We start from the raw sequence: 26,439 nt of genomic DNA, 5'->3' as shown, positions 1-26,439 counted from the left end.
AACCAAGGAAAATTAAAAACAAAGTTGTGTATTAGATGAGATTAAAGGATTATTGATGTAATTAGGTGTGATGATACATGGTCATGGTTATACTTATATTTAAACAGTTTAATAAAATTTTATAATTTATTAAACATTGGAAAATTGTTAGGAACTTGTAAATTTTCAAAGAAATGGGGAGGGGAGGAGTTAAAAGGGAAAAAAGGTTTGCTGTATTCAACACAAAAGAAACTTACAGCCGTCTGTCTTCCTGGCTGCATATTGGTACTCCCAGAAGCGAGGAGCCAGCCCATATTAAAAACAAGTAGCTTTATTCTTTCATGGTGAGTCAGTGTATTGGCATTTCTAAAACTATAATATGAAAATTTATAGTAAGGTTTATTCAGCACTGTGGAATTTGCATCTTACTTCTGGTGCCACTGAAATATAATCTTAGGAGAAGTGATTGCCAAAAATTGTGGTATATATTCTATATTATTGCAAAAGTTAACAACAAAAACTCTCTTCTGCTAGCCTTTTACCCTAACTCTTCTATGCCTTGATCCCAGGCTTTTGACCTTTATGAACAAAGATATGCAGCCGTGAAGATACATCAGCTAAATAAAAGCTGGAGGGATGAGAAGAAAGAAAACTACCACAAGTAAATATTAAAACTTTTATTTATTAATTGAAAAGATATTTAATAGTCATGGAGAATTAATATACTTTCTTCCCATAGACATGCCTGCAGAGAATATAGAATACACAAAGAACTGGATCACCCCAGAATAGTTAAACTCTATGATTATTTCTCCTTGGATACAGACACGTAAGTGAATATAAGGATTGTTTTTAAGACAAGACATGTTTGCTTTTGTTTTCACTGTTCTCTGGTAATACATTCTTCATTTCTCCATTGTGATTTTGAATTATTGGATAATACTGTGTCTTTTTTATCTTTTCCATTGTAGGTTTTGTACAGTGTTAGAATACTGTGAAGGCAATGACTTGGATTTCTATCTGAAGCAACATAAATTAATGTCAGAGAAAGAAGCTAGGTCTATTGTAATGCAGATTGTAAATGCACTAAGATATCTCAATGAAATCAAACCTCCTATTATACATTATGATCTTAAGCCAGGTAATAAAATGTGTAATAAATTTTTAAGTTCTAAAGAATATAGTTATTAACTAAAAGTGCTTTTTGGTTTAGTTTTTCACTGTCAGTGGAGTGTAAGACTCGAAGTGTTTTTATTGCATCACCACATTTTAAAATATTTAATTGTATTTAAATTTTTAAATATGTATTTAAAAGATAAATATTTGCTCCCCAAAACTAGCTTACATAGTAAAGATAATGTTTTTCATCTGTATATCTTTAAAATTATCTTATATTCTGTTCTTAGGAAACATACTTCTGGTAGACGGAACAGCATGTGGAGAAATCAAAATCACTGATTTCGGTCTGTCCAAGATTATGGATGATGATAGCTATGGTGTAGATGGAATGGATCTGACTTCCCAAGGAGCAGGAACTTACTGGTAAATGTATTTAAAATATTGATATAATCTAAGGAGAATTTAGTTTTTATTTTCATGAACCTTTGCAATTCCTGTGGTAAGGATGTTGATATGTATGACGTCTGAGTCAAGAGGGAGACAGACTACTGTCCTAACTGCAGGTATCAGCAAACTGGAGGGAGAGTGGCTTGGTATTAGCAAATCATTTTGGTGCCTTCCAGCCAGAAATTACTAACGTGGAGAATGCAGGGATCTCTCTATAAAGTTAAGAGTGACATTTATTGTTAATATTAATACATGTTTGAAACATCTTACCTATTACAAGCAATAACCATAAGCTGTAGGGGTTTTGTGGTTAGTTTTTAATCTTAATAATGGAGAGAAATTCAGTATGTTCTTGGTTTTTGCACTTGGCTCTCAAAAGTCCTTTTTAATTACTTCATAGATATAAATTTAGATAAAGCCATAGATTCATGGTATGAATTTCCAAATTTAAACTTTCTTTTCATAATAAATTTGATTTAGCAGGAGTGGTGTCTTAATTTAAGAGAGAAACTGCATTTCACTTTATTGTGACTATAAACATAAATGTGACTTTAGGATTTCCATAAATGTCTTCACAATTACCCTGTGCCATAGAATGCCACAGGTCTATTAAGACCAGGTTAATCATGTTTATATTGTCTTTTAAAAGCCATTTGTCTTTAGACTTTAAATAATAACACTTTTTTAACAACAGAATCTTAGAATCCTAATAAATAAAATCAATAAAAACAAGATTTCTTTGGTAGAACCCTGAACTCTCTGACAATAGCTTGAAAACCATGTTCTTAACAACAGATAACCCCACTATTTTGTTTTCCTGATCTGGTTTAACAAGTGTAGTTCAGGGCAAGGAATTTTCCCTCTGGCAGGTGGATAGGAGCTTCTATTTAGGAGACGATGCAAGAAGGAGATAGAGCCAGCATTTTATGTAGCAACCTGGAATGTATTTCCATGTTCCAAAATTGTTAGTTTCTACAGTCATATTAGAATATATATAATGCTTTTTTGAGGATGATGACTTGTAAGAAAATTTTGTCCTGCATTCCTTCTCAAATGCAACCATCCACTAAATTCTGGGTACCATAGCAGTGATGTCTGGCTCTCCTTGATCACATCCTTTTGCCTCAAGAGACAATAACAACAGGGCCTCCCGGTGGCGCAGCGGTTGAGCGCTGGGTTGCGAAGCTCTCTGCGGCGCCAGTTCGATCCCCAGCTGCTCCCCGGCCACCGGAGGAAGGTCCCACACGGCGCGCAGACCTTTCCTGCCCCCTTCAGCATGTGCTTCGGTCCTTCTGCCTGCTCTGGTGAATTCTCTCACCCTCCCGCGCTTCTGACTGTACCCAGTGCATGTATAAATAAAAAAAAATACATGCCTCTTTTTAAAAAAAAAGACAATAACAACATAATGTTTAGGTGCTGTTCCATATACAGGCCTACACAAAATATATACTATTATTGATAAAACAAATTAGCTTTTTACTTGGTTTTGGGAGGACAGTAAAAAAAGGATTTGCATCACAAATAAGTTACTGTCAAAGAGATATGGGGTGATTTCCAATGGTACTTTTTCGTTTCTGAAAACTATATATATATACATATATATACAGCATACTTTATTACAAAGTTGTGTTTTGGCTCTAGGATCAAATAATGTCAATGCTCCCAAAGCTTTGAAAATCCTAAGGATTGTGTATACAATTTTATACTTAGGATAAAACTACTTTTTTAATTACCTTTTCTTTCCTTCTCCCTAAAACACTATAGGTATTTACCTCCTGAGTGTTTTGTAGTTGGGAAGGAGCCACCAAAGATTTCCAACAAAGTTGATGTGTGGTCAGTCGGAGTCATCTTCTTTCAGTGTCTGTATGGTAGAAAGGTAAGTCAAAGTACATAGATTCAGATGTATGAAATTCATATGTTAAATTTTCTCATTAAATACAAAAATAGCATTAGCAAAGTCAATTTAGATCCTCCCAAGACAAGTAGATTTCTTTCTAAAATTTCCATGAATCAGAGTTTTTTTAATGTCATAACAACTTATTTGGCCTGCTTTCTGTATTTTAATTTAAAAAGGGAAGCTATCAGTTAACAATACTAACCCTACATTAGGAAAACAGAAGTCAAAATGCTTTTCCTTATCCATCATTTCACTTCCTTACATCCCCCCAATACACACAGAGTATGGTAGGTTTCCCTTGTGCCTCCTTATGGAAATTCCATCAAATATAGTCTGATTTTTCCCCAGACATCCCTTATAATGAAATTGGGATTATAGATTACCATAGATACTATCTAATCCCATCGTGTCATCAGTATGGAGAGAGAGATACCCTGGGAATTCACTGCAAGTTTGAACCAAACACTTTCATTTAAGTCAAGGTATTATTCAGAGTATTTTATTCTTTGGACCTGTCAGACATTTCTACTACTACATATCATTTCTAATCAAACTTCATTGTTTAAACATTCAGAATAAAGTTTTTATATAAAGTTTTTATTTCATCATAACATATTGCAACATCATTTTCTACGGCTTTTTCACTGTTTCAGCTATTTTGAGGACGCACCCAGACTTCCAAATAAAATAACTAAGGATAAGATTTTTTAGAACATCAATTTTGTTTTGGGGATTCACGTATGATAGATATCTTTGTTATATATTCTATGAGATAATTTTCTTACCATTTTCATTCTTTTTAGCCATTTGGTCACAATCAATCTCAACAAGACATTCTTCAAGAAAATACAATATTAAAAGCCACAGAAGTCCAGTTCCCTGTAAAACCAGTTGTAAGCAGTGAAGCAAAGGTATCTAATTTATGTAAATAACTTTGATGTCATAAATTGTACATAACATGAAGCAGGTACTTAGGACAGAACTCAAATGGCTAAATGGGACTTCCTGGCACACTGCACTCACTCCTGGTTATTTTTACTCATTCATTTTCTGTTCTCATTGATACTGTAGACAGGGAAGACAAAATTTAGATGCCACTAGCTTTCCAAAGGAGTCATATTTATTATATGGAAATTTATGGTTTAAAATAGAAACGTTATTTTTTTCAAAATTTTTTTAAAAGTCATTCAGGTAACTAGTATTTTACTCTATAAGTTCCTTAGGCCTTTGGTTGTGATAATTTTCATCTCAAAAGAAATCACATGCAGTTCCTGATTCTTTATATTACTTTACTTTGAAAATTAGGGAGAAATCACAAGATCTGAGCACATCTTTATGTGTAACCTTATGTTAATACTGAGATATTTAAGAATGTTAGCTCCAGTAGCACACATACTAATAGTTACTATGTGGCAAGCATTATGTTGATACATATCTTAACCTTACATGGTATTGGCATCTTTGTTATTTGCATTTTTTTAAAGTCGGAAACAAGCCAAGCCATAGCAAAATACCTCATACACTTAGTTAAAAAGTAGCCGAGGGCCTTCCCGGTTAAAGTCTCAGCTATCAAGCCATTGCCAGTCACTGTGGCATGAATTCAGTCCCCAGCCAGGGAGATGATAACCTACATGGCACAGCAGACCTCTCCTGTCTTGCCTGCTGCTTCCTTCAGCACTGTTTTTCAGTAGATCCTCCTCCTCTTCTCCCCACTCTGTCTTGTATGCATAAATAAAAAAATAAGTAGCAGAGCTATGGCTCAAAGAGACCATTTCTGCTAGACTCCCATATCCACAACTTTGTTCTTATGCTGTGCTGCACTAGCTCTTGAGAAAAAGCTTGACCTCTTTCTCAGCCTGGCTTACATATAGCAGTCTGTCAATCTAATACAAGATTTCCATTAGTTTATTCCATGCAATCTAAACATGAAATAGCAAAGCTAGATGTTACCCTGATTGAGGTCATAGAATACAAGTCTCAGTTTATTTAAATTGTTCCGTATTTCATTTTGTCTCATATCTTTACTGTCTTTTTACAAGTTACTTGAATGGCTTTTTAAAAGATTTTAACAAAAAATAACATTGCTATTTTAAAGCATAAATTTCCATAAAGTAAATAGGACTCCTTTGGAAAGCTCGTGGCATATAAATTGTCTTTCCTTTCTATAGTATTAATAAGAACAGAAACTATAAATGAGTGAATATAACTATGAGTGAGTGTAGTGTGCCAGGAAGTCCCATTTAGCCACCTCTCAGTTCTGTCCTAAGGCTCTCTATAGGTACCACAATCACCTTGGAATCTGGGAAGGATTACTTTGGTTTTTTGTTTTGCTTTTTTAACCTTTGTCCCTGCAGAATATATCTTTGCCTAGTACTTCTGATTTTGTATGAGAACCTTTAATACTTTCACTCCTTCTAGACTTACCTTTCTATTGGTAGCTTTTCAAATTCTGCTTTCAGTGTAACAGTCACTCTTGATTTTTTTCCCCCCCTCTGTCTTAATAGGTAAAACCTAAGGGATCCAAAAGACTTAACAAATATTAATAGCCCTAATATAATGATATGAATAGTATTGTTTTTAAAGGAAAAAAAAAAATACTTCCAATGAATTTCAAAACAAAGGTGGTACAAAACAGTTACATATTTTTAAGTCTTGTTAAAAAGTATCTTACATAGTTTTCCTGTTAATGCTTTTAACTCATGAATTTATGTAGTAGTTAAGAATTTCAACACAGGCTATAAGTGTCATTCGCCATCATTAAAACATTTTGAACCTCTATTTTTGAGGGAAATATGTTTTAAAATAGTATTTGGAAACAAAATTAGTGTTGACAGCTACCATGTAAACATAGCAGGTTCTTGAGTTTAGTACCCCTCTCTTTGGTAAAGAATTTTCCTATCAAAGTGGGAAAGGGACTGGACTGTAAAGATACTCAGGCTAAATTAAAATAGATAGCCATTTGGAAGAGAGTATAATAAAAGAAATTAGACTAGAAAAGGAAAACAAAGCTCTGAATGTCAGATTTTCAGACCATCACAATATAGACATTTGAAGGGCTTTGTAGGACTCAACCTGCATCTGATAAAGACAGCTGCAGAAATGTCAGTCTAAAATAAGTTGTGCTGTTTAACATAACAAAAGGAAGTCTATTGCTCATGTCAAAATGGTGTAAGGGGAAATAAAATTTGAATTTTGTTCCCTTTTTAAAATATTGCTGGTATTACTGACTGATACTATGCTGGATTGGTACAAAATGTTTGCATTTGCCAGTGATGATTCCTTCTTGCCTGTTTGAAGATGTTACTCTGTCCTTTGAATCAACCCAGAATAGAACCTCATAGTCTTTCTGTTACAAACATTTGTAAATATTTTGGAAAAGGGATTTTCTGGGCTTCTTAGATAATGTATACTCAAACTACAGACTGAAGGAAAAGAATGGCTTTGAAAGCAGAAAGATACCATCCAAAGAAAAAGAGGACATAAACTCATTGATCAAAAAAGACAAATTTATGCCATTTGCAGCTAAATGGATGGAATTGGGAGGGTCATTACTAAGTGAAATCAGGTGGTTTCACTTACATGTAGAATATAGTAAAGCCAAACAAAGGCCCACAGACAAACCCTGAAAGCTGACCATGGATATAAATCATGGCAGGGGTTGGGGGAGGTGTGAAAACAAAGGGAAAGAGTGCAAGGAACTATTTTGATGGACTGTAGGTGCTTTGGTGGGAGACTTATGGAGACCACACCTGAGGAAAGAGATCATATTATCCAAAAATTAACAATGTAAGAAAACAGTACTAAATTTATAATTTTTTTAAAAGTATGAGAAACAATAGAGATAATTATCAGTTGTTCCTTAAGAATATTTTATCTGTTGCAAAAAAGAAAATTCTTGATATAATAGTGAGTGAAAGCCAGACAAATTCTGTGATTCAGTTACATAAAGTTGAAAATAAGCAAAGCTTGCTTTAGTATTACAAGACAGGTAGAGATTTATTTATATTGGGGTGGGAGCAGAGCATGAGAGTTAGAAGGTTCTGCTAAAGTTCATTTTTTTAAATCACATTGCCAGTTAAGTAGACATATGTTCTCTTTGTGTTGTATATTTGTGTATTTTTTTAAATAAATGCTATACTTCAGTTAGGATTTTATACAAGAAGCAATTGATAAGGGTGAAAAGGAAAGTGATATTTTATTAATTTTTTTCAAGTGTAATGATGCAATATATTACTCTAGGAAACAAACATCCTATTAGAAGTATCATTTCATTGGCCTCTTCATCTAAAGTAAGTGTATACTCAGTAGGAAAAAAAAATGTCTAAAAAAATGGCATCATTGCCTCTAGCCAAATTAAACGGGTAGTCAGAATGAGGATGAGAGGATTATCTTAGCAGAACATTCTAGAAGAAGAACTACAGCTTCAGCAATGTTTATATTATTCCTATTTTATCGTTGCTCTATTTAGACTATAAAGTGAACTGCTGGGAATTGAATTTGGAGTGAAGTTTATTGCAAATATTTTTTAAGATATGTTCATCTTTCTATGATTCAATTGATTGATATTTAAAGGGAAAAGATGATTTTGACTGCTGACTTTTTTTTTTAAGGCCTTTATAAGACGCTGTTTAGCATACCGAAAAGAAGATCGATTTGATGTACACCAACTGGCAAATGACCCATACCTTCTCCCACACATGAGAAGATCAAATTCTTCAGGAAATTTACACATGGCTGGGCTGACAGCATCTCCTACACCCCCTTCTTCAAGCATAATTACTTACTGACTTACCTCCAAAATTGGCGTGATTATCTTTGAATTGCTTCCAGATGCACACTTGGATTTGAGAGCATTTGAGGTTTTTTGTTTTCTTTTTTACACAGGAGTTGGTTGAGAAGTTCTTCATAGCATCATTGGTATGAGAGTGGATCATGGATAATGAATAAATGTACATTTTTGACTATAATCTTAAGCAGTGAAGGATGACTGCCTATTGCAGAGAAACAGGAATACCATGTTAAAGTCGAAGAAAAATGGTTTGTTGGGGGAACACTGTAAATATTACGTTTATAATACTTAAATACATTTGGTTGTTACTGGAGAGTTCTAAAATGAAGGGTAGTTTTTCATTATTTAAAAACACATGAAAACAGACATATTTCTAACACAAGAACTATAGTGCCTGGATACATTCTTCAGCATTCGGCAGTTAATCTGCTGAAACCAAAGTAAGAACTGAATGACAGTGGCAGTTGTGTTTTATAGTAATAGAATGTGAGAGAATCTTTGGGCAAAGTTAGACTTTGTGATTTGCTTGTCTGGCTTTTACCAAGTTGTACCTCGAAATCACATGTCCATTTTTTTTGACTGGTTATGTTACAGGGGGAGATATTCCTAGATTCTTTACACCTTTGACAAAATGAGTTGCTTATTTTGAGAGCAGTTGAATTCACTAAATTGTAAAAATGCCAATGTTTTCAAGATGTTGGAATTGTTAAGATATTTTTCTTTTGTTACCAGGCCTTGTTCTTTAAGATAAGTAACAGTGTGTAACCAAATGCATACCAGTTCTATGCAGGATAATGATAAATTCCCTTCTAGCTCTATTGTAAATTGTTGTACAGATGTCTTATTTCAATTACCAAGTTTCAGCAGCTTATTCTTGTACAAATGTTTTAAAATATGGCTTTTCTAATTGGATATTGTATTTTTTTTAAGTCTTAAAGACATTTTAATTGCTGCTAAATGCTGTTGCTTCTTTGCTAAAAAATTGAGTCACCTCCATAAAGGTGCAAGTTGACTGTACATCTTAGAGATTAAAAGCAGGCATTCATTAATAATCAAGGCATATAAAAATGATCCATTTTAGACAGAGTTCTCTAAATCAGTTTCTTGGGTTCTAGGGCTGTGGAACACATAGATACTAGATTTATAAATTGTTTGTGGTTATTCTACATTTCTAGAAAGTTCTTACCAGTAAGGTGGGATGATGGCCCCATAAATAAGTTTTTTGTGTTTTGTACAGATTTGTTAAAATGTGAACATTTTCTAACTATGGTAGATAACATTATTTTTCAGGATGCTGTACTTCACTCCTATAGGGATTATTTCTTTATTGTCGCATTCATAATGCTGATACTTACATGTAAGTTGTCTGTGTTGCCAAAAAAGGAGGCTATGCTTAACCACAGATTCTCCTTCATGTTGTACAGTGGCTCTTAGTTCTGATTTGCAAGCCATTTTGTTTTTTCATTGTACATAGACACATTGTCTCTTTAAGATGCTGCTGAAATTGTAGAGAATGTAGCCAAACAGTAATAAACAATGACAGTTAAAATTTAAAGACTATGAAAATTACATTTGAAGGGAGCTTTCAAGATTTTAGGATATAGACCTACTTGGCTCCTTTAGTTAAGAATCAGCTAAATAAATTTTTGCAAGTATTTCATTCAAACTGTTAAAGTAAACCTGATAACCATGGCTAATCCTGGGCAAGTGACACTATCAGGAGTGACTTAAAGTCTATAGCTGTGCTCCTCTGTAGATTAAGATAGAAATCCTATATAAAAAAAAAAATATATGGTAATGAAATGTTAGCATTGAGTGCTTTAGTTGTTGCCCTTCAGTTTTTCAATTTTGTTGTTTGACTTTCCATCTTTCTGATCATAAAGTGCTATATTCATATATGAACTGTTACTTGAAGTTCTGATTAAAAGAAAATGTCCAGTTTGTTAAAAAATTTGGTGCGATAGTAAGTGGGCGTGTAAATCTAACATGAGGTTGAATTAATAGTCTAGACCTAGATCATTACTTCACCGTATTATTTACAAATGAATGAAAGTGACTGCCTGAGTAAAAAACACAAAAGAGGAAAATAAGCCATAAATTAAACTGCTTTTCTTAATCTGGGTTTAGGTTATCGTTGAGAATCAAAAATGTGTAAGAGATGATTCCATTTATGAACCATCTTTTCTTCCAAACAAATGCTTTAAAATTTTAATATGCCAGGTAACCCAGCAGTTACAAGATTGAGTTGAGCTGAGTAATTTACTGTTATCTTCATATTGGAAGCTGGTATCTATCACTAAATAATTTCAGTCATTCTGACAATCTTTGCCTCTAATATTTTTGAAGTTTGAATTGTTTTTCTGGACTCTGAATTCTATCCTCAGAATTAAAGCATGTCTTATATCCGTAAGACAGTCCTAAGACAGTTTTACAGGTCTGACCTCCCATTAATCATCAGCATTGATGCAAGATAAAAATGTATAGTTTTAAAACTTTCTTTGATGTGAATTAGCATAGTGTGTGCATGTTAAGAGGAAGTTTAGAAACCAGCCTAATTTGGAAGTTGGGTAGATACTTGTTTTTCAAAATAAAAACTTGGTCTGTTTTTGTCCTTATTGACTACCATCCCCCTTCTAAAACAAAACAACAAAAAAAAAACTTTCGGATTAAGTGGTACATAAAATGTGAACAAATAATTCTACAAATACCTCATTACATGAAGCCAAAATGGAGCGTTTCAGTGAAACATTTAAAGAGTACATTTTGTTTTTTGCTGTTCATCATTACTTATTAAATGCAATAATGTGTTGATTGCCATCAGATGTTATTAGCCGTGTTTTAGTGGTAATGCAGACTGCATACAGTCCTGTAGATTGTTAGTTTACTTAGAATTTAATTACATTGCTGTTTGATTTGTGTGTGTAAAAGATAGCTTTATTTATACCATTAAAATCACAGTGGCAGGTCTTTAATCCCCCTTTAAACCATGACATTTTCTGAAGACTTGCTCTAATTCAAAAATTATTTTTAATTTCAAGCTTTTAATCAAATTATTAAGCATTCTAATACCTCTTTCAGGAATTCGATAGCAGTTTTAAAATTATATAACTTGTCTGTTCATTTGAGTTAGCATACTCCTGCAACATAGATCTATCCACTTACTGTCCTCTAGTTTCCCTTCTCTCCCTTTTCCTATTTTTGAGGATTTTTTTCCTCCTGAGATTTCAATTTTTGAATGGGAAATATTTGAGTAAAGTATTTGAACCAACTTCAAAAATGTGCATGCAGAGCCTGAGAAAAACTTCTTCAGTTAGGCTTCAAATACATGGTTTTCATCTGGGACCCCTCACCCATTTAAAATTCTAGTGATACAGATCATTTGCATATATATTACTGTTTAAGAAAGGCAATACCATATGCTAGTTAAGAACTCAAATTATAGAGCCAGGTTCAAATGTCAATTGCTATTTACTGTTTATGTTTCAGGTTCTTCATCTGAAAATGAGAAAAATATTTTCTAACATACAGAGTGGTTGTGAGGAATGAGTAAGTTCACATATATAAAGCGCTTAGAACAATGCCCAGCACATTATAAATACCGTGTAATAAGCTGTTTTTATTGTTTAAGATTGAAAGATTATTCAATTGCTTTCATCCTACATCTAAAATAGTTTGCTTTGCTTCCTGTGATAATTTAAATCCTTTTAAGAAATAGTTTTTATAACGCGTCATTCATATTTCAAATAATTATGACTACGTTACCTGAAAATGGAAGGTAAAGAAATATAGCAACTTGAAACAAAAAATAGTTCCTCTTTGTGTAAACTGGCCATTTATGCTGTTTTCATCAGAGGCATTTCTGCCATGCTTTGCAGTTTTCCTTGCTGGTACAAACCATTTGAGGTAAAACAGAATACCATCATCCATTCTAAGATCCCTCTAACTAGTAAGTAGTCACATCAGAACTAAAGCACGGATAACATCTTACCTCTTTATTATAAAATTTACTATGTTAAATCACTCTTCAAAGGTGACACAAAACTGAATAGGTGCAACTTGTCACCAGTAGATCAGGAATGCCATTAGAGCCCAACTTTAACAATATGAGTCATTTAAGGCTTTGCATTACCTAGAATGAGTCTGGGACAGAGAGTTGATCACAGACTTTTTGTTTTCACTTTGGCTTTTTTTTTTTTTAAGTAAACATTAGATTCAGTTCTGCCCAACAAAAAGAGATCAGAACCCTTATCCATTTTCATAAGCACAAAAAATATATTCTCCTGCAGTCGTACCACTTGGTTTCTTAGAAGAAAATTTGTGAAACTATTAAGTCAGTAACATTTTCTAAAGGAGATCCTAGAACTGTAGGAACTTTACCAATTATCCATATATGGGTCTTGAACTTCATCTCTAAAAGTCTCCTAAGTCTGATGAAATTACCCATGTGTGGTACTTTAGCACCAACATTACAAATGAGTAATCCTTAAGTCACTTAAGTGATTTCAAAAATCTATATCAAAGTAAGTTTAAAATTTTCCTTATATGATCCATTTTCATCTGAAGGACTTCTGCTATTTCTATAGCCATATACCCTGGCTTAACAATAAGTGTCATGACCAAATCCCACTATTTAGCAGAAGATGTGTTATGTTTGGGTTGTGCACCGTATCAGAGATACTATTACAGTTTTATTTCTAGGATATCAGAGACATTGATTTAAATAGTAAATGACCTTATCCAAAGAATGAGTATGGCTGACTTATTCTTAATTTTAGTCATTTTGGGTGTTTCTAATGATGTCGTATTTCTACAGCAGTTCTTTATATATGACAAAATTCTTAACATCCTTTTATGGAAGTATTCAGAAGAGTGAAAAGTGGGGATAGCTTGGGTTTTGAAATCATATCTGACTTTGCATTCCAGGTTTGTGATTTAATAATTGTGTGAACATAAAGAAGTCACTTAAAATCTCTAGAACTTTCCATTAGTGTAAACATACCTAATAACATCTGCCTCAGGAGCAGGTTCAGATATTTATCCAGGGTTCTGATCAACATGAACAAATGCTGGTTATGCAGAAAAAAATGATGACTGCTATGAACAGTTACTCACCATCAAATTGGACAGCTTAGAAGACATACATTCCACTAGAACCGAATCATGAGGAAATTGAAAATCTCAACAGAATGATTACCAGTTAGGAAACTGAAAAGGCCAAAAAACAAAAGTCATTGGTAAATTTCACCAAATATTTAATGCCAGTCCTTCTGAAACTTTTCCAAAAAGTAAAAGAGGGAACAGTTTCATACTCATTTCACGAGGACAAACCCAGACAAGAACACATGTAAAGGAAATTGCAAAGCTCCTTGACAAAGTTAACAAAATTCAGGCCTCCCCAGTGGCACAGCGGTTGAGCTCTGGGTTGCGAAGCTGCCCGCAGCCTCTGCAGTACTGGTTCAATCCCAGCCACCGGGCGAGGGTCCCACATGGCACGCAGACCTCTCCTGCCACCCGCTGCTCCCCTCAGCAGTGTATTTCGTAAGTCTGCCTGTTCTGTTCCCCGCTCTGGCTCTGGTGAATTCTCTCACCCTCCCGCGCTTCTGACTGTACCCAGTGCTAGTATAAATAAATAAATCTTTAAAAAAGAAAAAAGTTAACAAAATTCTATATAAAAGATTGATCAAATGGAATTTATTCAACATCCAAAGATAGTGTGATAGAGCACAGTAAGTGAAGCATCAAAACCATATGATCATCTCAACAGAAAAATAACACTGATACTAAGTATAGAGGGATTATACCTCAGCATAATAAAGGCCATATACAACAAATCAGCAACATGATGGTGCAAGCTAAAAGCCTTTTTTCCCCAAGATCAGGAAGAAGACAAGGATATCTACTCTCACCACTTCCATTCAATATGGTTTCAGAATTCCTAACCAGAGCAGTTAGGCAGTAGTGGGGAGGGGGTAAACGTCCAAATTGAAAGGAAAAAGGGAAAACATTTGTGGATGATATGAATATATATATAAAATATGTATATAAACCCTGAAGATGCCAACAAAACCTTAGAACTAATCAGTCCGGTAAAACTGCAAGGTGCAGTATCAGTACACAAAAATCTTGCATTTTTCTATCACAAGACAAAAAAACCAACCTATTTATAATTGCCTTCAAAAAAGAATAAATGTGATCAAGAGGGTGAAAAACCTGTACACTGAAAATTAATGGTGGTGCAAGAAAGACAGCACAAAGAAATGGAAAGAAAAACATGCTTGCTCAAGGATTGAAGGAATATTGTGTAACTGTCCATACTGCTATAAGCAATCTACAGATGCAAAGCAATCCCTCCAAAGTCTCAATGGCATTTTTCACAAAAATAGAACAATCGTAACATGTGTGAAACCACAAAAGACAAGACTAGCCAGGGCAAATTTGAACAAGAACAAAGGTAGAAGCATCACACTCCCTGCTTTCAAACTATACAAAACCATAGTAGTGAAAATCAAAATCAAAACGATAGTAGTGCATTGAAAGAGACATCCACCAGCAGAACAGAATAGATAACCTAGGAATAAACCCATGCAGATAAGGTAGTAGGCAAGACTACGATGGGGAAGTCTTCAGTGGACGACGTTAGAAAAACTGGAAAGGCGCATGTGAAAGAATGAAACCGAACTGCTATGATACATCATACACAAAAATTAAATCGGTGTATTAGAGAAGTGAAACAAAGATCTGAACCCATAAAACTAAAAATGCATAGTTGGTAAAACTTGCTATCTTGGTGATTTTTTATTTTGACTCCAAAAGCAAAGACAGCAAAAAGGATTACGTCAAACTAAAAATTTTCAGCACAGCAATGGAAACCAACTAAGTAAAAAGATAACCTACTGAAAAAAGATAGCTGCAAATCACATCTAGTAAAGGGTTAATACCCAAACTATGTAAAGAACTCAAACTGGGGGGGGAGGGGCGCTCCCTGGTGGTGGCAGGGATTAAAGGCAGTGCTGTCAAGCTATCACCAGCCACTGCAGCTTGAGTTTGATTCACGCACGCGCGCCAGAGAGTTACCCACATGGCACAGCAGACCTCTCCTGTCTTGCCCGCTGCTCCCCTCAGCAGTGTATTTCAGTTAGTCTGCCTGTTCTGTTCCCCACTCTGGTGAATCCTCTCACCTGCCTTCCCACACACACCTCTGTCCTACACCGCAGTTCTTGTATGCATAAATAAATGAATCTTAAAAACTCAAACTCAATAGCAAATGAGCAGAGGATCTGAAGAGGTGTATTTCAAAGATTCCATACAGATAGCCAACTGATACATGAAACAAAACATCACTAGAGATCAGAGAAAGGCAAACCAAAACCACAAAGAGACAGCATCTCTCACCTGTATGAACAACTACCACCAAAAAGAGTAATTATTGGTGACGAAAAGGGAACCCTGGTACACTCTTGATGCAAATGTAAATTGGTATAGCCACTAAGGAAAACAGCAGGAGAGTGCCCAGAAATGTAAAAAACTGTACTACTCTAAGATCCAGCAATTTCACTTGTGTGTGTGTATGCAAAACAAATTAAAACTTGTAAATCAAAGAGATGTCTCCCACATGTAGGGTGGTGGGGGCATAACAAGAAAACATCCCAGAACTTCAAGTGCGTATGCCCTGACCATACAACTTTTCAGTGAGAAAGCCAGATGGCTCATGGACTACCCAGACTAAAGTAGGCTGTGCCCCATCCGTGCATCTGTGCCCAAAACTGCACCATTCTTAGATACCTTGGCCATGATCCTATGAGCGCATGATGCTGTCCTAGACACGCAAGTGCTTTTTTCAGTCTAGCCTAGCCACCGAGTGACAAGAGTCCAAAGCTTTCACATGGGAAAGGGACCTGCACAGCCCCACAGTATATCATGAACAGTAGCTAGAACTCTGACCCGGTTCTTCCCCATGCCAGTAAAAGGGACCCATCAGACTGATGGCGCAGTGTAGGTAAGTGAAGACTCACCCCTGCTGCAGGGCACTGCAGACTTAGAACATCTGTAAACAAGAGGATGGATGAACCCACAGAAATTTAAAGGCCCAGACCCCAACAGAACATTCTTTGGAATCATCCAGTGAGATGTACAATGTCCCAGAAGCTGTTAGCAAGGTGCAAACCTATTCAGTCTTTACCAACATGACAGGAATTGAGGGTTGGGATGGACTTTTCTGCTCCACGTATCACAGCACCTCTGCTGTTTATACCACCTGATAAAAGGACATTGTGTGGGACTGAGGATAAGAACCTTCCAGAAGGCAACAATACTGGTGAGGCAGATTTAGCTCTGGGCATTTCCCAAGCAGGGCTACCTTTTGCATTATAACTGTACCTTTGAAAAGTAAGGGTTGACCTATGGCAGAGACAACAGGAGGGGAGAATACCCCTAGGGCTTGTGTCCCAGAAACCTGATAATGCAGAGAGAAGAGCAACAGCTCTTACTAGCAGCATATACTGCTCCTCCAGGGGGAGCCTCTCCCAAAGGAAGAGCACATCAGGAGCTTCCCTTCCAGTGTGGAGGTGGGTTGAGAATTCATTCCTCTGACCCACCCCTGCCACAGCCCCGCCCCGCACTACCAGGAAGCAGACGCCTATTTCCAGCAGCAGCACAACCTTGTCCTCCAATCCACTATGGGTCCTGTAGAATATATTACAGATTCCCCAAATGCCACAACCCCAATTCTGTGGTGCCCCCTGCAGCCTTTAAAGAGGGAATGAGGGAAATTCCATTGCCTGATAGATAAATGGGTGTAGTTGGGGCAACCTGCTCACAAGGACTGCTGTTGCTATTCAGCCCCACACTGACACCATCTGGGTGGAAGCAGGCATGAACTGCAGAGGCCTGTGGACTAACTACAACTTCTCGGTGATGGTGATCACTCCCTAGCACAGGTCATTAACTGCTCTCCTTAGCCTGGCCCTTTGCACTGATAGCTGGGCTCTTTTAGAGGGTCCCTTTGCACTGACAGCTGGACTGTGGCTTGGATGGTGGGAAGCCTGTGTATTAATGACCAAGGCAAATGCCAAAGGAGTCTGGGACCATCCACTGGAGTTCCCAACAGGTGAGGGGCTGGCAAATTATGTTGGTGAGGGGGAAAAAAAACAATTGACTATGGCAGGGCCACTGTTTGGAGTGTGCATGTCCTCTCCGTGTCTGCAAAGGTTTTCTCCAGGCGCTCTGGTTTCCTTCCATATGCCCAAGATGTGCACCGTAGGCTCACTGGCAGGCCGCGGTTGTCCCCGCTGGAGCGAGTGTGGGTGTGAGTGAGCTCTTTTTGGAAGGTGACCTGGGCAGGGCTGGGTCCCACCTTGGGCCCCGAGTATCAGGAACAGACTCTGGCCACTGGGACTCTGAACAAATAAATGGGTTAGAAAATGAAATAGGGAATACAAATGGTTTAATATTAGAGGCTTTTGCGGGTCTTTATTTAGAAGTTTGGTGATATCTTGTGACCAGAATGTGCTGTAGGAAGTTCTTATTTATATCAATTACTCCATGGAAAAATTGTTACATGCACATGTTGTTTTAAAGTCCCAGTTTCCAAAAAACTATCAGTGATTAAAGCGAGAACTTACATGAGCCCCTCCCTCCAAGTGAAGGCTCCAAATATGCCCTGGCACCTGAGCACTGCGTCCCCCTGACGCCATGCAAGTCAGCCTGCCCTTATGAGGAGACTAAAGAAACTGAGCACCGTGTACAGACCCCCAGGTAGGCAGTGATCAGAGGTCCACTTAAGAGTGAAAATACACACTTGGCGATGAATGTGACATTGGGGTTCCAGCTCCTCATAACCTCTAGTCTGCAGGGTGAAGAGGACGGGATATTGCAGCGACAGATGAAAATACTAACATGTAAACGCATGTCGGCCAGGTGGGCTGAAGTACACCCCGGGCTTTACTACATTTGAACACTCAACCCAGGTGCCAGACTGGACACCTCGGCTGAAACGCTCAACATCATAAAGATACTAAAGTTGTCAAGGACAGTGCCTGGCCCTCACAGATCTACACGCTACGCTGCTGAGAACAAGCCCACCGCGGCTGGGAGAGGCGCTCAGCTGCCGGGAACCCCACTGGGCTGGAAGAGTCACCCCACCCGCGCTGGAGCCGGGACTCCTGCTGCTGAAAGCGACTACCGCGCTCTCCTAGGGATGGGCATTCCACCGCCGTCCCTGCTGTAGGGGCCGCTTCAGTCTTCAACGAGTAATGTTACTGACACCGCCTGGATGTGACTGAACCCCAGGAAGGCCTCCATCTGCACCCTTCAGATCCTGGCGGCGTCATGGAGATCCACGCACACTGCACCTGACCAAGACAAACCTTGCACGGGACGCCCCTTGCTGGTTCCTCCTGCTGTCTCCGACCTGAGGTGATCTGCCTCTTCCCTGAGTCTATCCTTGCCCTCAGGGTTGGGAGGCAGTTCTGGGTGTCAACTGGGGAACTCCCAAGGTGGCAAGGCCGGCACCTGGTGCTGGGGACACAGCCTGCGCGGGGCCCTCGAGTCCAGGGAGCCATAACAGAAAAACTGGGAGTTGCACTAATTTGCCATTTACAACCAACTGCAAGATTTAATCCCGATCCTCGTTCCTAAAAGAACATATTCAGAGCTTCCACTTGCTATTCTGCATCTACTTTACCTTTTCCTGATAGGTTGATGTTGTGCCATATACAAGTTATTTAAGATTTTAGTGAAATTTAGGAATTGATACACAGTAAAAAATGGGAGCAGTCCCTATTGTATAAATCCAAGTTCTGTGTTATTTCCCCAGGCAGCTGCTTCAGACTGCGTCCTGACGGTGTTACGACATTTTTTTTTGGTTGTGTTTATCTTTTTTCCCCCTCAAATTATAAAATCTTTGTGTTCCCCCCATCCAAATATGAAATGATGTAATGGGATAGGATTAAGATATGGTCATGAAGTAACCCCCCCCCCCCATAAAAAGCTTTGTTTCTCAATCATGCAAAACCCTACAAGAACTGATGATTCTCCCCGACAGCTCTTCCTGTGTGACGGCCATCCTGCTGCTGCTTGTGTCTACGGTTCCGTTACATCAATGCAGAGCTGCAACATGGCAGTTCTGGGGAGGCACGCGTTCTACACAGGCCATAAGCACTGCCATTGTCATTCCCTGCTAGAACGGAGTCATGGCCTGGGCTCCATACACAGGAGACACTGTAAATCTAACCTCCTCAGGAATCTGAATAACGAAACAATCCAGTTGGATAAGTAAACTGCTTGTGCTCCTTAAAGGGGGTCTTTTTTTTTTTAATTAAAGATTTATTTATGCATACAAGAACTGGGGTACAGGCCAGAGGTGTGGGGGGTGAGAGGATTCACCAGAGACAGAGTGGGGAACAGAACAGGCTAAAATACACTGCTGAGGGGAGCAGCGGGCAAGACAGGAGAGGTCTGCCTCGCCATGTGGTTTGCTCCCTGGCCAGGGATTGAACTCGTGCGGCAAAAGCTGCGGATTGCTTCATAGTGCTGTGTCTTAACCCCTTGCGCCACCAGGGAGGCCCCTTAAAAGGGGGTTTTGTCAAGACCTCAGATATAGGCTGGTCTCTGGCCCATGACTTTTACCAAATCTTGAAGGTGTGTGGAGCAGGAACCTAAAGAGCTACATGGAAAACCTCAATCTAGAAGAATTTCCTTGTGGCCTTTAGAACTGAGCTGGTAACAGACCCTCCAGTCTCTGGACTGAAGCCCTCAGAGGACGCTACGGAAGAACACACTAACCCAGGCTCTGCAGCACACCCTTTAATTGGTGCTCCCCTCTGCTTGGTTTATGGGGTGGACAGTGGAGAAGAAAAGTATTTTAGATTGAAGTTTTTAAGCGCAAAAGATGCTAGTAAACTCAAGATGATCATTTTAGACACAATTAACTATTTGAGGTTCTCTTTCTCCAACAACTATATACCAAACTGTTGTTCTGAATTATAACGATGGAAAAGACAAAAGCATTTTACTCAAACCAGGGTTTGTATTTATCTCAGGGGAAAATAAAAATAACAAAGATGGTTTGTTGAGCACTTAGAGTATAGCAGGCACTGTCTCTCAATCTCCCCAAATAACCCTAGAATGGTGTCCACTTTGTAGGAGGGGTTAACACGGGAGGGAGATTAAGAGATTAAGGGCCTCCCTGGTAGTGCGGAACTAAAGACACAGCGCTATCAAGCTATTGCCAGCCATACCTGGCAGGCCAGGGAGCAACCTCCATGGCGCAGCAGACCTCTCCTGTCTCGCCCACTGCTCCCCTCAGCAGTGTATTTCAGTAGATCCTCCTGTTTTGCTCCCTACTCTGTCTCTGGTGAATCCTCTCAGCCCCCCACACCTCTGGCCTACACCCCAATTCTTATATGAGTAATAAATCTTTAAAAAATGATAATAAAAACTTACGAAAGTAACAAAAAAAGGGGAAGATTTCCTGGAGCACTAGTGTAATGTAACTAAGCTCACCTAAAGGGACTGGAACCCCCACCTCCCTCACAGGATGATTACCAACAGATGCTTTTATTCCACATCAAGGCAGCTGGCTCCCACAACTACCCTGGCACACAGTTTGTGTGCAGTCTGGTCACAGGAAAAAAAACCTTAGGGCACCACCAGCAGGGCAGAGTGTCTGGAAGTGCTGCTCTCAGATACCACCAAGTGCAGGCACATCATAGTTAAAGCTAACCTGTAGTCACAGCACTGCTAAGGAAGTGTGGAATCTGAGAAGATAGGTCTTCTTAGGCAGTGTCTGTCCCTCTGTCCATCAGAAAGTTTGAGTCTGCGTTCTCTGAAGTATGATGAGTGAATCTGAATTTCCAGGTTTCTTATCCCGGTTTATTGATGAAATAAGTTGTCATCAATTTTCTCAAATAAGTGTACCTGCTGAGCTCCTGTGTGGATGCATGAAAATTTATCACATTAACTATGTTAATTTTCTTTTTTTAACAATATTAATTTTCTATGGCTGCTGTAATAAATTATCACCCACTTGGTGGCTTAAAAACAAAAATGACAAAATGAATCCTCAGAAGTTTTCAAGTATCAAATGTATCATTTTCTGACATTTTTCTTGTGTTTAAGAGACTTTAAAATCCTAAAAGACTATTCAGAGACTTCTGAAGTCACAAAAATAATGTAAGGGCTATCAATATGGTATATAATATGTAAGAAAAATCACATTTGACTTCTACAGATTTTGATAAAGCTATTTTGAAATTTATAAACTTATTCAGTGAGATACTTTCCTTAATAGAAAAATAAGCATATCTAATTGAAGAATTTTGGAAGGGTCTGCTTACTTACTGGGGACCCAAGACCCATATGAAGAAAAATATAGGTAGTACTCTGGCCTGAATGAAGTCTGTAAAGTGAGGTTGGGGTGCAGGCTGGAGAACTCAATTCCTCTATTCTGGGAGGATCAAGTCCCATTTTAAAAAAACTGTTTATGACTTTGATCTACTTGTGTGCATATGGAAATGCCCTCTTTTGAATTTCAGTGACATGAAAGTTAAAGGAAGAGGGTCACTATTTACACTGTTGCGGAAATGAATCTAATAAATTCCACATGCAAATAAAAAAATAAAAATTAAAAAATTAAAAAAACTAAAAATAAATAAATAAAAAAGTTTATGGAAAACTGAAAGCTTTTCCTCTAAGATCAGGAGCAAGACAAGGACACTCACTTTCACTTACTCCACTCAGTACAAGTCCAAAGGCCTAGCCAGAGCAGTCAGGCATGGAAGAAAGAAAAGGCATCCACACTGGAAAGGAAGTTTCAGGGGTTCTGGTTCAAAATGGTGGAACAGGAAGAGCCAGATCTCACCTCCTCCCGCAGACACACCGAATCTACAATGACATACAGAACCATCTACTCTGGGAAAACACAAAAGCAGACACTAGCTGAGCAGATGCTATACTTCTGGCAACGGAGAGAAAAACCCCAACCAAGTAGGTAGGAGAAGCTGAGACGCAGCTCACCATAAATCCCATCCCCATGTGGTGACCCACAATCTGGAGGGAACTCAAAGGACTTCATCCTGAGGAGCAAAGGTTTTGAAGCCCATACCAGGCACCCCACCTTTTAAACTTGCACCTGAAAGATGAGCCCCCAAAATGTCTAGCGGTGAACACTGAGAAATTTTGGGGGCAGCCCCCCAGCAGGCAGAAGAGCCAAGTCATCTGCACAGGCTTAGCCCGGCGATCTTATCCTGTCCTGTGAAGCGGCCATGCAAGAATCTGATGAGGAAAAACTAAGCTTTCACCCTTCACCAAGAAACCAGCTGAAAAAGATTTAAATAATTGTGCCTGTGCTTCTCCACAGCAAATTCTTTAGAAATCAGGAAAATGATTACACCTGTTGTTGGCCCTGTTTTGTGCCTAGACAACATCTCTCTCGGTCAAGACAGCTCAAGCAATCAAAAGATCTACACCTACAGACAAAACCAAGAAGCCCTGTCAAGACACAGATTTCTCATGTCAATAACTCATTGTTCCCTCCTTCCTTCTGCATGTGCACTTCTCCTTAACAAAGGGCATCGACTAACCTCAAAACTAGTGATTTTTGGAGCAGTTCTCACAGTGTTAACTGTGTCAAAGTGTTTCCCCGGTGCAAATCCTCACTTTAATTAATGATATGATAATTAACTCTGTATATCATTGAGACTTTTATTTCAGTTAGCAAAGCTTACTTTGAAAAACCAATAGGGCTTGCATGCGTGACATCCACAGGAAATGAGTCGAGAAAGGCTCTAAAGGGCTAGCATGCTCAGAATCACCCCGCTCCCCAATGCAGGGACCACAGCAGAACCCCCTTATGGAGAAGTACTGTAGGGTAAGGAAAAATGTCAGGCTTTTCTGCCCTCCTGCCATCAAGATGGATGATGGATCCTTGCGGTCCTGAATGCATGCCTGATGGTGGGCACCTGGAGTAGGGTGTGGGCATTGGTAGATGGATTCACCTGGGCTAAGACGGGGCTTTTCAGGGCAGCGTCACGGGGACGCCGGCAGAAGCCAAGAGAGAAGCAGGAGAAGCCAAGAAGCCGAGACAGAACAGAAGCCGTGAGAGAAGCAGAGAACACCGGAGAGCCCAGATAGAGTGAAGACTTGCTGGGGCCTGGGAGGCCTGCCAGCCTGCCAGCCTCCCGGCCCCCCAGCACCCCTGCCTGCTGTGTGCCGGGTAAATCTCAATAAAAGACCCGCAAAAAACCACTGAGGACTCTGACTCCTCCTTTACCCGGTCTGCTGGATCAGAAAACCTACACCGTGTCCATTCCTGCCCCTACAAGTACCCAGACTTTGTGTGCAAGAGGCTGATTAGCTTAAAGCACAGGCCTAAGCGGCTGGCATCTAAATCAACAAGTATCATGCCTGCTCAGCTACTCGCCAGGGATGAAGGCTGGTGGCCACCATCTTAGCGCTCTCCTCTGCCTCACTCCACAGCTCACTGGATGTCCCACGGAGCAGTTTGTACCTGCCTCTGGCACACAAGTGTTTTTGCAGCTGCCTCCTGTGGATATTTCTAGATCTTCTGGCTTTGGTGGCTAGTGGGCTTACCTGTGCAGGTCCCACACAACTATACCCAACAGTAAAAGAGTTTTTAAATAGCTATTACCTGCAGGACACAGCAAGAGGTGACAGACCCAAGAGCCCAATCTTTCTAAGAAAGAGACGTATTAGCTTATCATCACAGCTGCAGCCTGAGAGGCAGGCTTCTAATTAGACGCTTTTGAGGGCTGACTGTAATCCTTTCCAGAGAACTCAGAAGGGTGGGCACTAGGTTTGGGTTCTCCCTCGGCTGCACTAGAGTGCCAGCATCTCTCAGAGGGAAACGGTCTATTCAGATCTGCCCAGTTATTATTTTATTAACAATCTAGGTGAGACAACAAGTTCTTAGAACTATACAATCACCCAAAGTCGAATAAAGAAATAGAAAACTTGAAAGAAAACCCAAGCAGTGATATTGAAACAGTAATCAAAATCCTCCCAGAAGACAACAGCCCAGAGCCAGCTGCGGGCTATTCTACAAAACATTCAAGGATGTGGGCCTCCCCGGTGGTGCAGCGGTTGAGCGCTGGGTTGCGAAACTGCGCGCGGCCTCTGCGGCGCTGGTTCTATCCCCGGCTGCTCCCCGGCCACCGGAGGAGGGTCCCACATGGCACGCAGACCTCTCCTGCTGCCCGCTGCTCCCCTCAGCAGTGTGCTTCGGTCTTTCTGCCTGCTCTGCTCCCCACTCTGGCTCTGGTCAATTCTCTCATCCTCCGCGCTTCTGACTGTACCCAGTGCATGTATAAACAAGACAAACAAACAAACCAGCAAACAAATAAAGCATGCCTCTATTAAAAAAAAAAAATCAAGGATGAACTGGTGCCCATTCTGCAAAAACTCTTTCAGAAAATTGGGAAAGGAAAAAAAAAAAGAAAATTAGGCAAGAAGGAACACAACCAGATGTGCTTGATGAAGCCAACATCGCGTTAATACCAAGACCAAAGACAGACAAAACTACAGACCATTCTCCCTCGTGAACAGACAAAAATTGAGATAAAAATCCTAGATAAACTATTAGCCAACAGAATCAAACAATGCCTCAAAAGAATTACACACTGTGACCAAGTGGGACTGCAGGAACACACGGATGGTTCCACATCCGAAAATCAATTAATGTAGTTCACCACATCAACAAAAAGTACAATTAAAACCATATGAGCGTATTAATAGATGCTGAGAAAGCATCTGATAAAGTTCAACATGTATTTATGATGAAGGCCCTCCAAGAACTTGGGATAAAAGAACATATCTTAACATAATAAAAGCCATATGCGACAAAACCACAGATAACATCATGATGAAAAACCGAAAGCCTTCCCGTTAAGATCTGGAATAAGACAAGGTTATCCACTCGCACCACTTTTCAGTAGGATCAGTGTCATCCTGGAAGGCCTGGGGAGAGCACTCAGATAAGAGAAACACGTGAAAGCGTAAGAGGGCGGTCCCTAGGAAAAGGGGAGTTGCCAGGTTTCCTGCCCCACCCATAGGAGGGTGCAGCTGAGCAGGGAGTCGAAGCTGGAGAGACTGGAGAAGGAAGGAAGCAGGATGGAGAGCCAGATGGGGACCTGGAGGAGGCACGTGGAGCCGAGACATGTGAAGAAACCGCGCTTGCTTCTCAGCTTTTGACTGGTTGACACTGACGTGGGTGGGAGACCCGTGGGGAGGTTAACAATGGCAGCTTTTATCTTGATTCTGATTTTGTCCTTTTCCTCCCTGACTTGTCCAGCCATTTCTGACCCTCTTCTCTGGGTCCCTGCCGGAATGTGCTTTAGATTTCTGGCAGGCTTTCGGGCCTCAGTGGCCCTGCTTTGGGCCAACCCTGTTTGTCTGGGCGTTTACGCTCGAGGGGATGAGTAACTTCAGGTGCTTGATGTGGAATTTTTATTCTTTGTCTTTTCTTTGTTGCATACTAATTGTATTAAAGTCCCTTCCCATTAAAAGCACAACCTATTTAGAACAGGCAGGTTTGGGGGTTCTGGGGTTCCCCTCTCCCTGTCGTGTAAAAGGAATCCAAATTGGGAAATAAGTAAAATTATTATTTGCAAATAATGAAATAGAGAGAGAACCCTTAAAATCCACAGAAAAGCTAATTAAAATAAATCAGGGGCTGTTGCCTGGAGGGCTCCATTGTTCCTGCTAGTCAAAGCATATTATCTCTATTCTAATATCTGCCTGCTGTTTTCAGCAGATACTGGTTCCCAGTATGTTCCTCATACCAGGACTTTTACCCTTGGTGAGAGGCTCCCTGCATGATCCTACACCTAGCTGACAAGCAGGAGCTCTGGGCACCGAGACAATACCCCAGAGAACAAGGAGGGCTGGGGAATCCCACATAAAAACAGCATGGTAGGCCCTCTCTGGTGGCACAAGGGGGTAAGCACACACTTTGAAGCTATCCACAGCCTCTGCAGCATGAGTTCAATCCCTGGCCAGGGAGCTACCCACATGGCGTAGCAGACCTCTCCTGTCTCGCTCACTGCTCCCCTCAGCAGTGTATTTCAGTCAATCCGCCTGTTCTTTTCCCCACTCTGTCTCTGGTGGGTCCTCTCTCCCCCTACACCTCTGGCCTGTACCCTACTTCTTGTCTGCATAAATAAATCTTAAAAAAAAAAAAAAAAACACCAGCATG

The 26,439-nt window shown here is 39.5% G+C and overlaps 1 protein-coding gene across 3 annotated transcripts in view; it reads left to right on the top strand.

Annotated features, from left to right (window-relative positions):
• Positions 1-8,529, top strand: part of TLK1 (tousled like kinase 1) — a gene marked incomplete at its 5' end in the record, with an annotated part of 119,329 nt that extends 110,800 nt beyond the window's left edge. For all 3 annotated transcript variants that reach the window (XM_084247595.1, XM_084247594.1, XM_084247593.1), the window contains 7 exons: positions 549-640; positions 719-808; positions 951-1,120; positions 1,386-1,521; positions 3,310-3,421; positions 4,246-4,353; positions 8,053-8,529. In XM_084247595.1, coding sequence (XP_084103721.1) covers positions 549-640; positions 719-808; positions 951-1,120; positions 1,386-1,521; positions 3,310-3,421; positions 4,246-4,353; positions 8,053-8,229 — 885 coding nt within the window. In that variant the 3' untranslated portion in view covers positions 8,230-8,529. The remainder of the gene's footprint in view (positions 1-548; positions 641-718; positions 809-950; positions 1,121-1,385; positions 1,522-3,309; positions 3,422-4,245; positions 4,354-8,052) is intronic.
• Between the last annotated feature and the right edge of the window lie 17,910 nt (positions 8,530-26,439).

Source organism: Talpa europaea (assembly GCF_964194135.1).
Source record: "Talpa europaea genome assembly, chromosome: 1".
NCBI classification, from domain to species: domain Eukaryota; kingdom Metazoa; phylum Chordata; class Mammalia; order Eulipotyphla; family Talpidae; genus Talpa; species Talpa europaea.
This window is presented reverse-complemented; position numbering and strand designations above follow the sequence as displayed.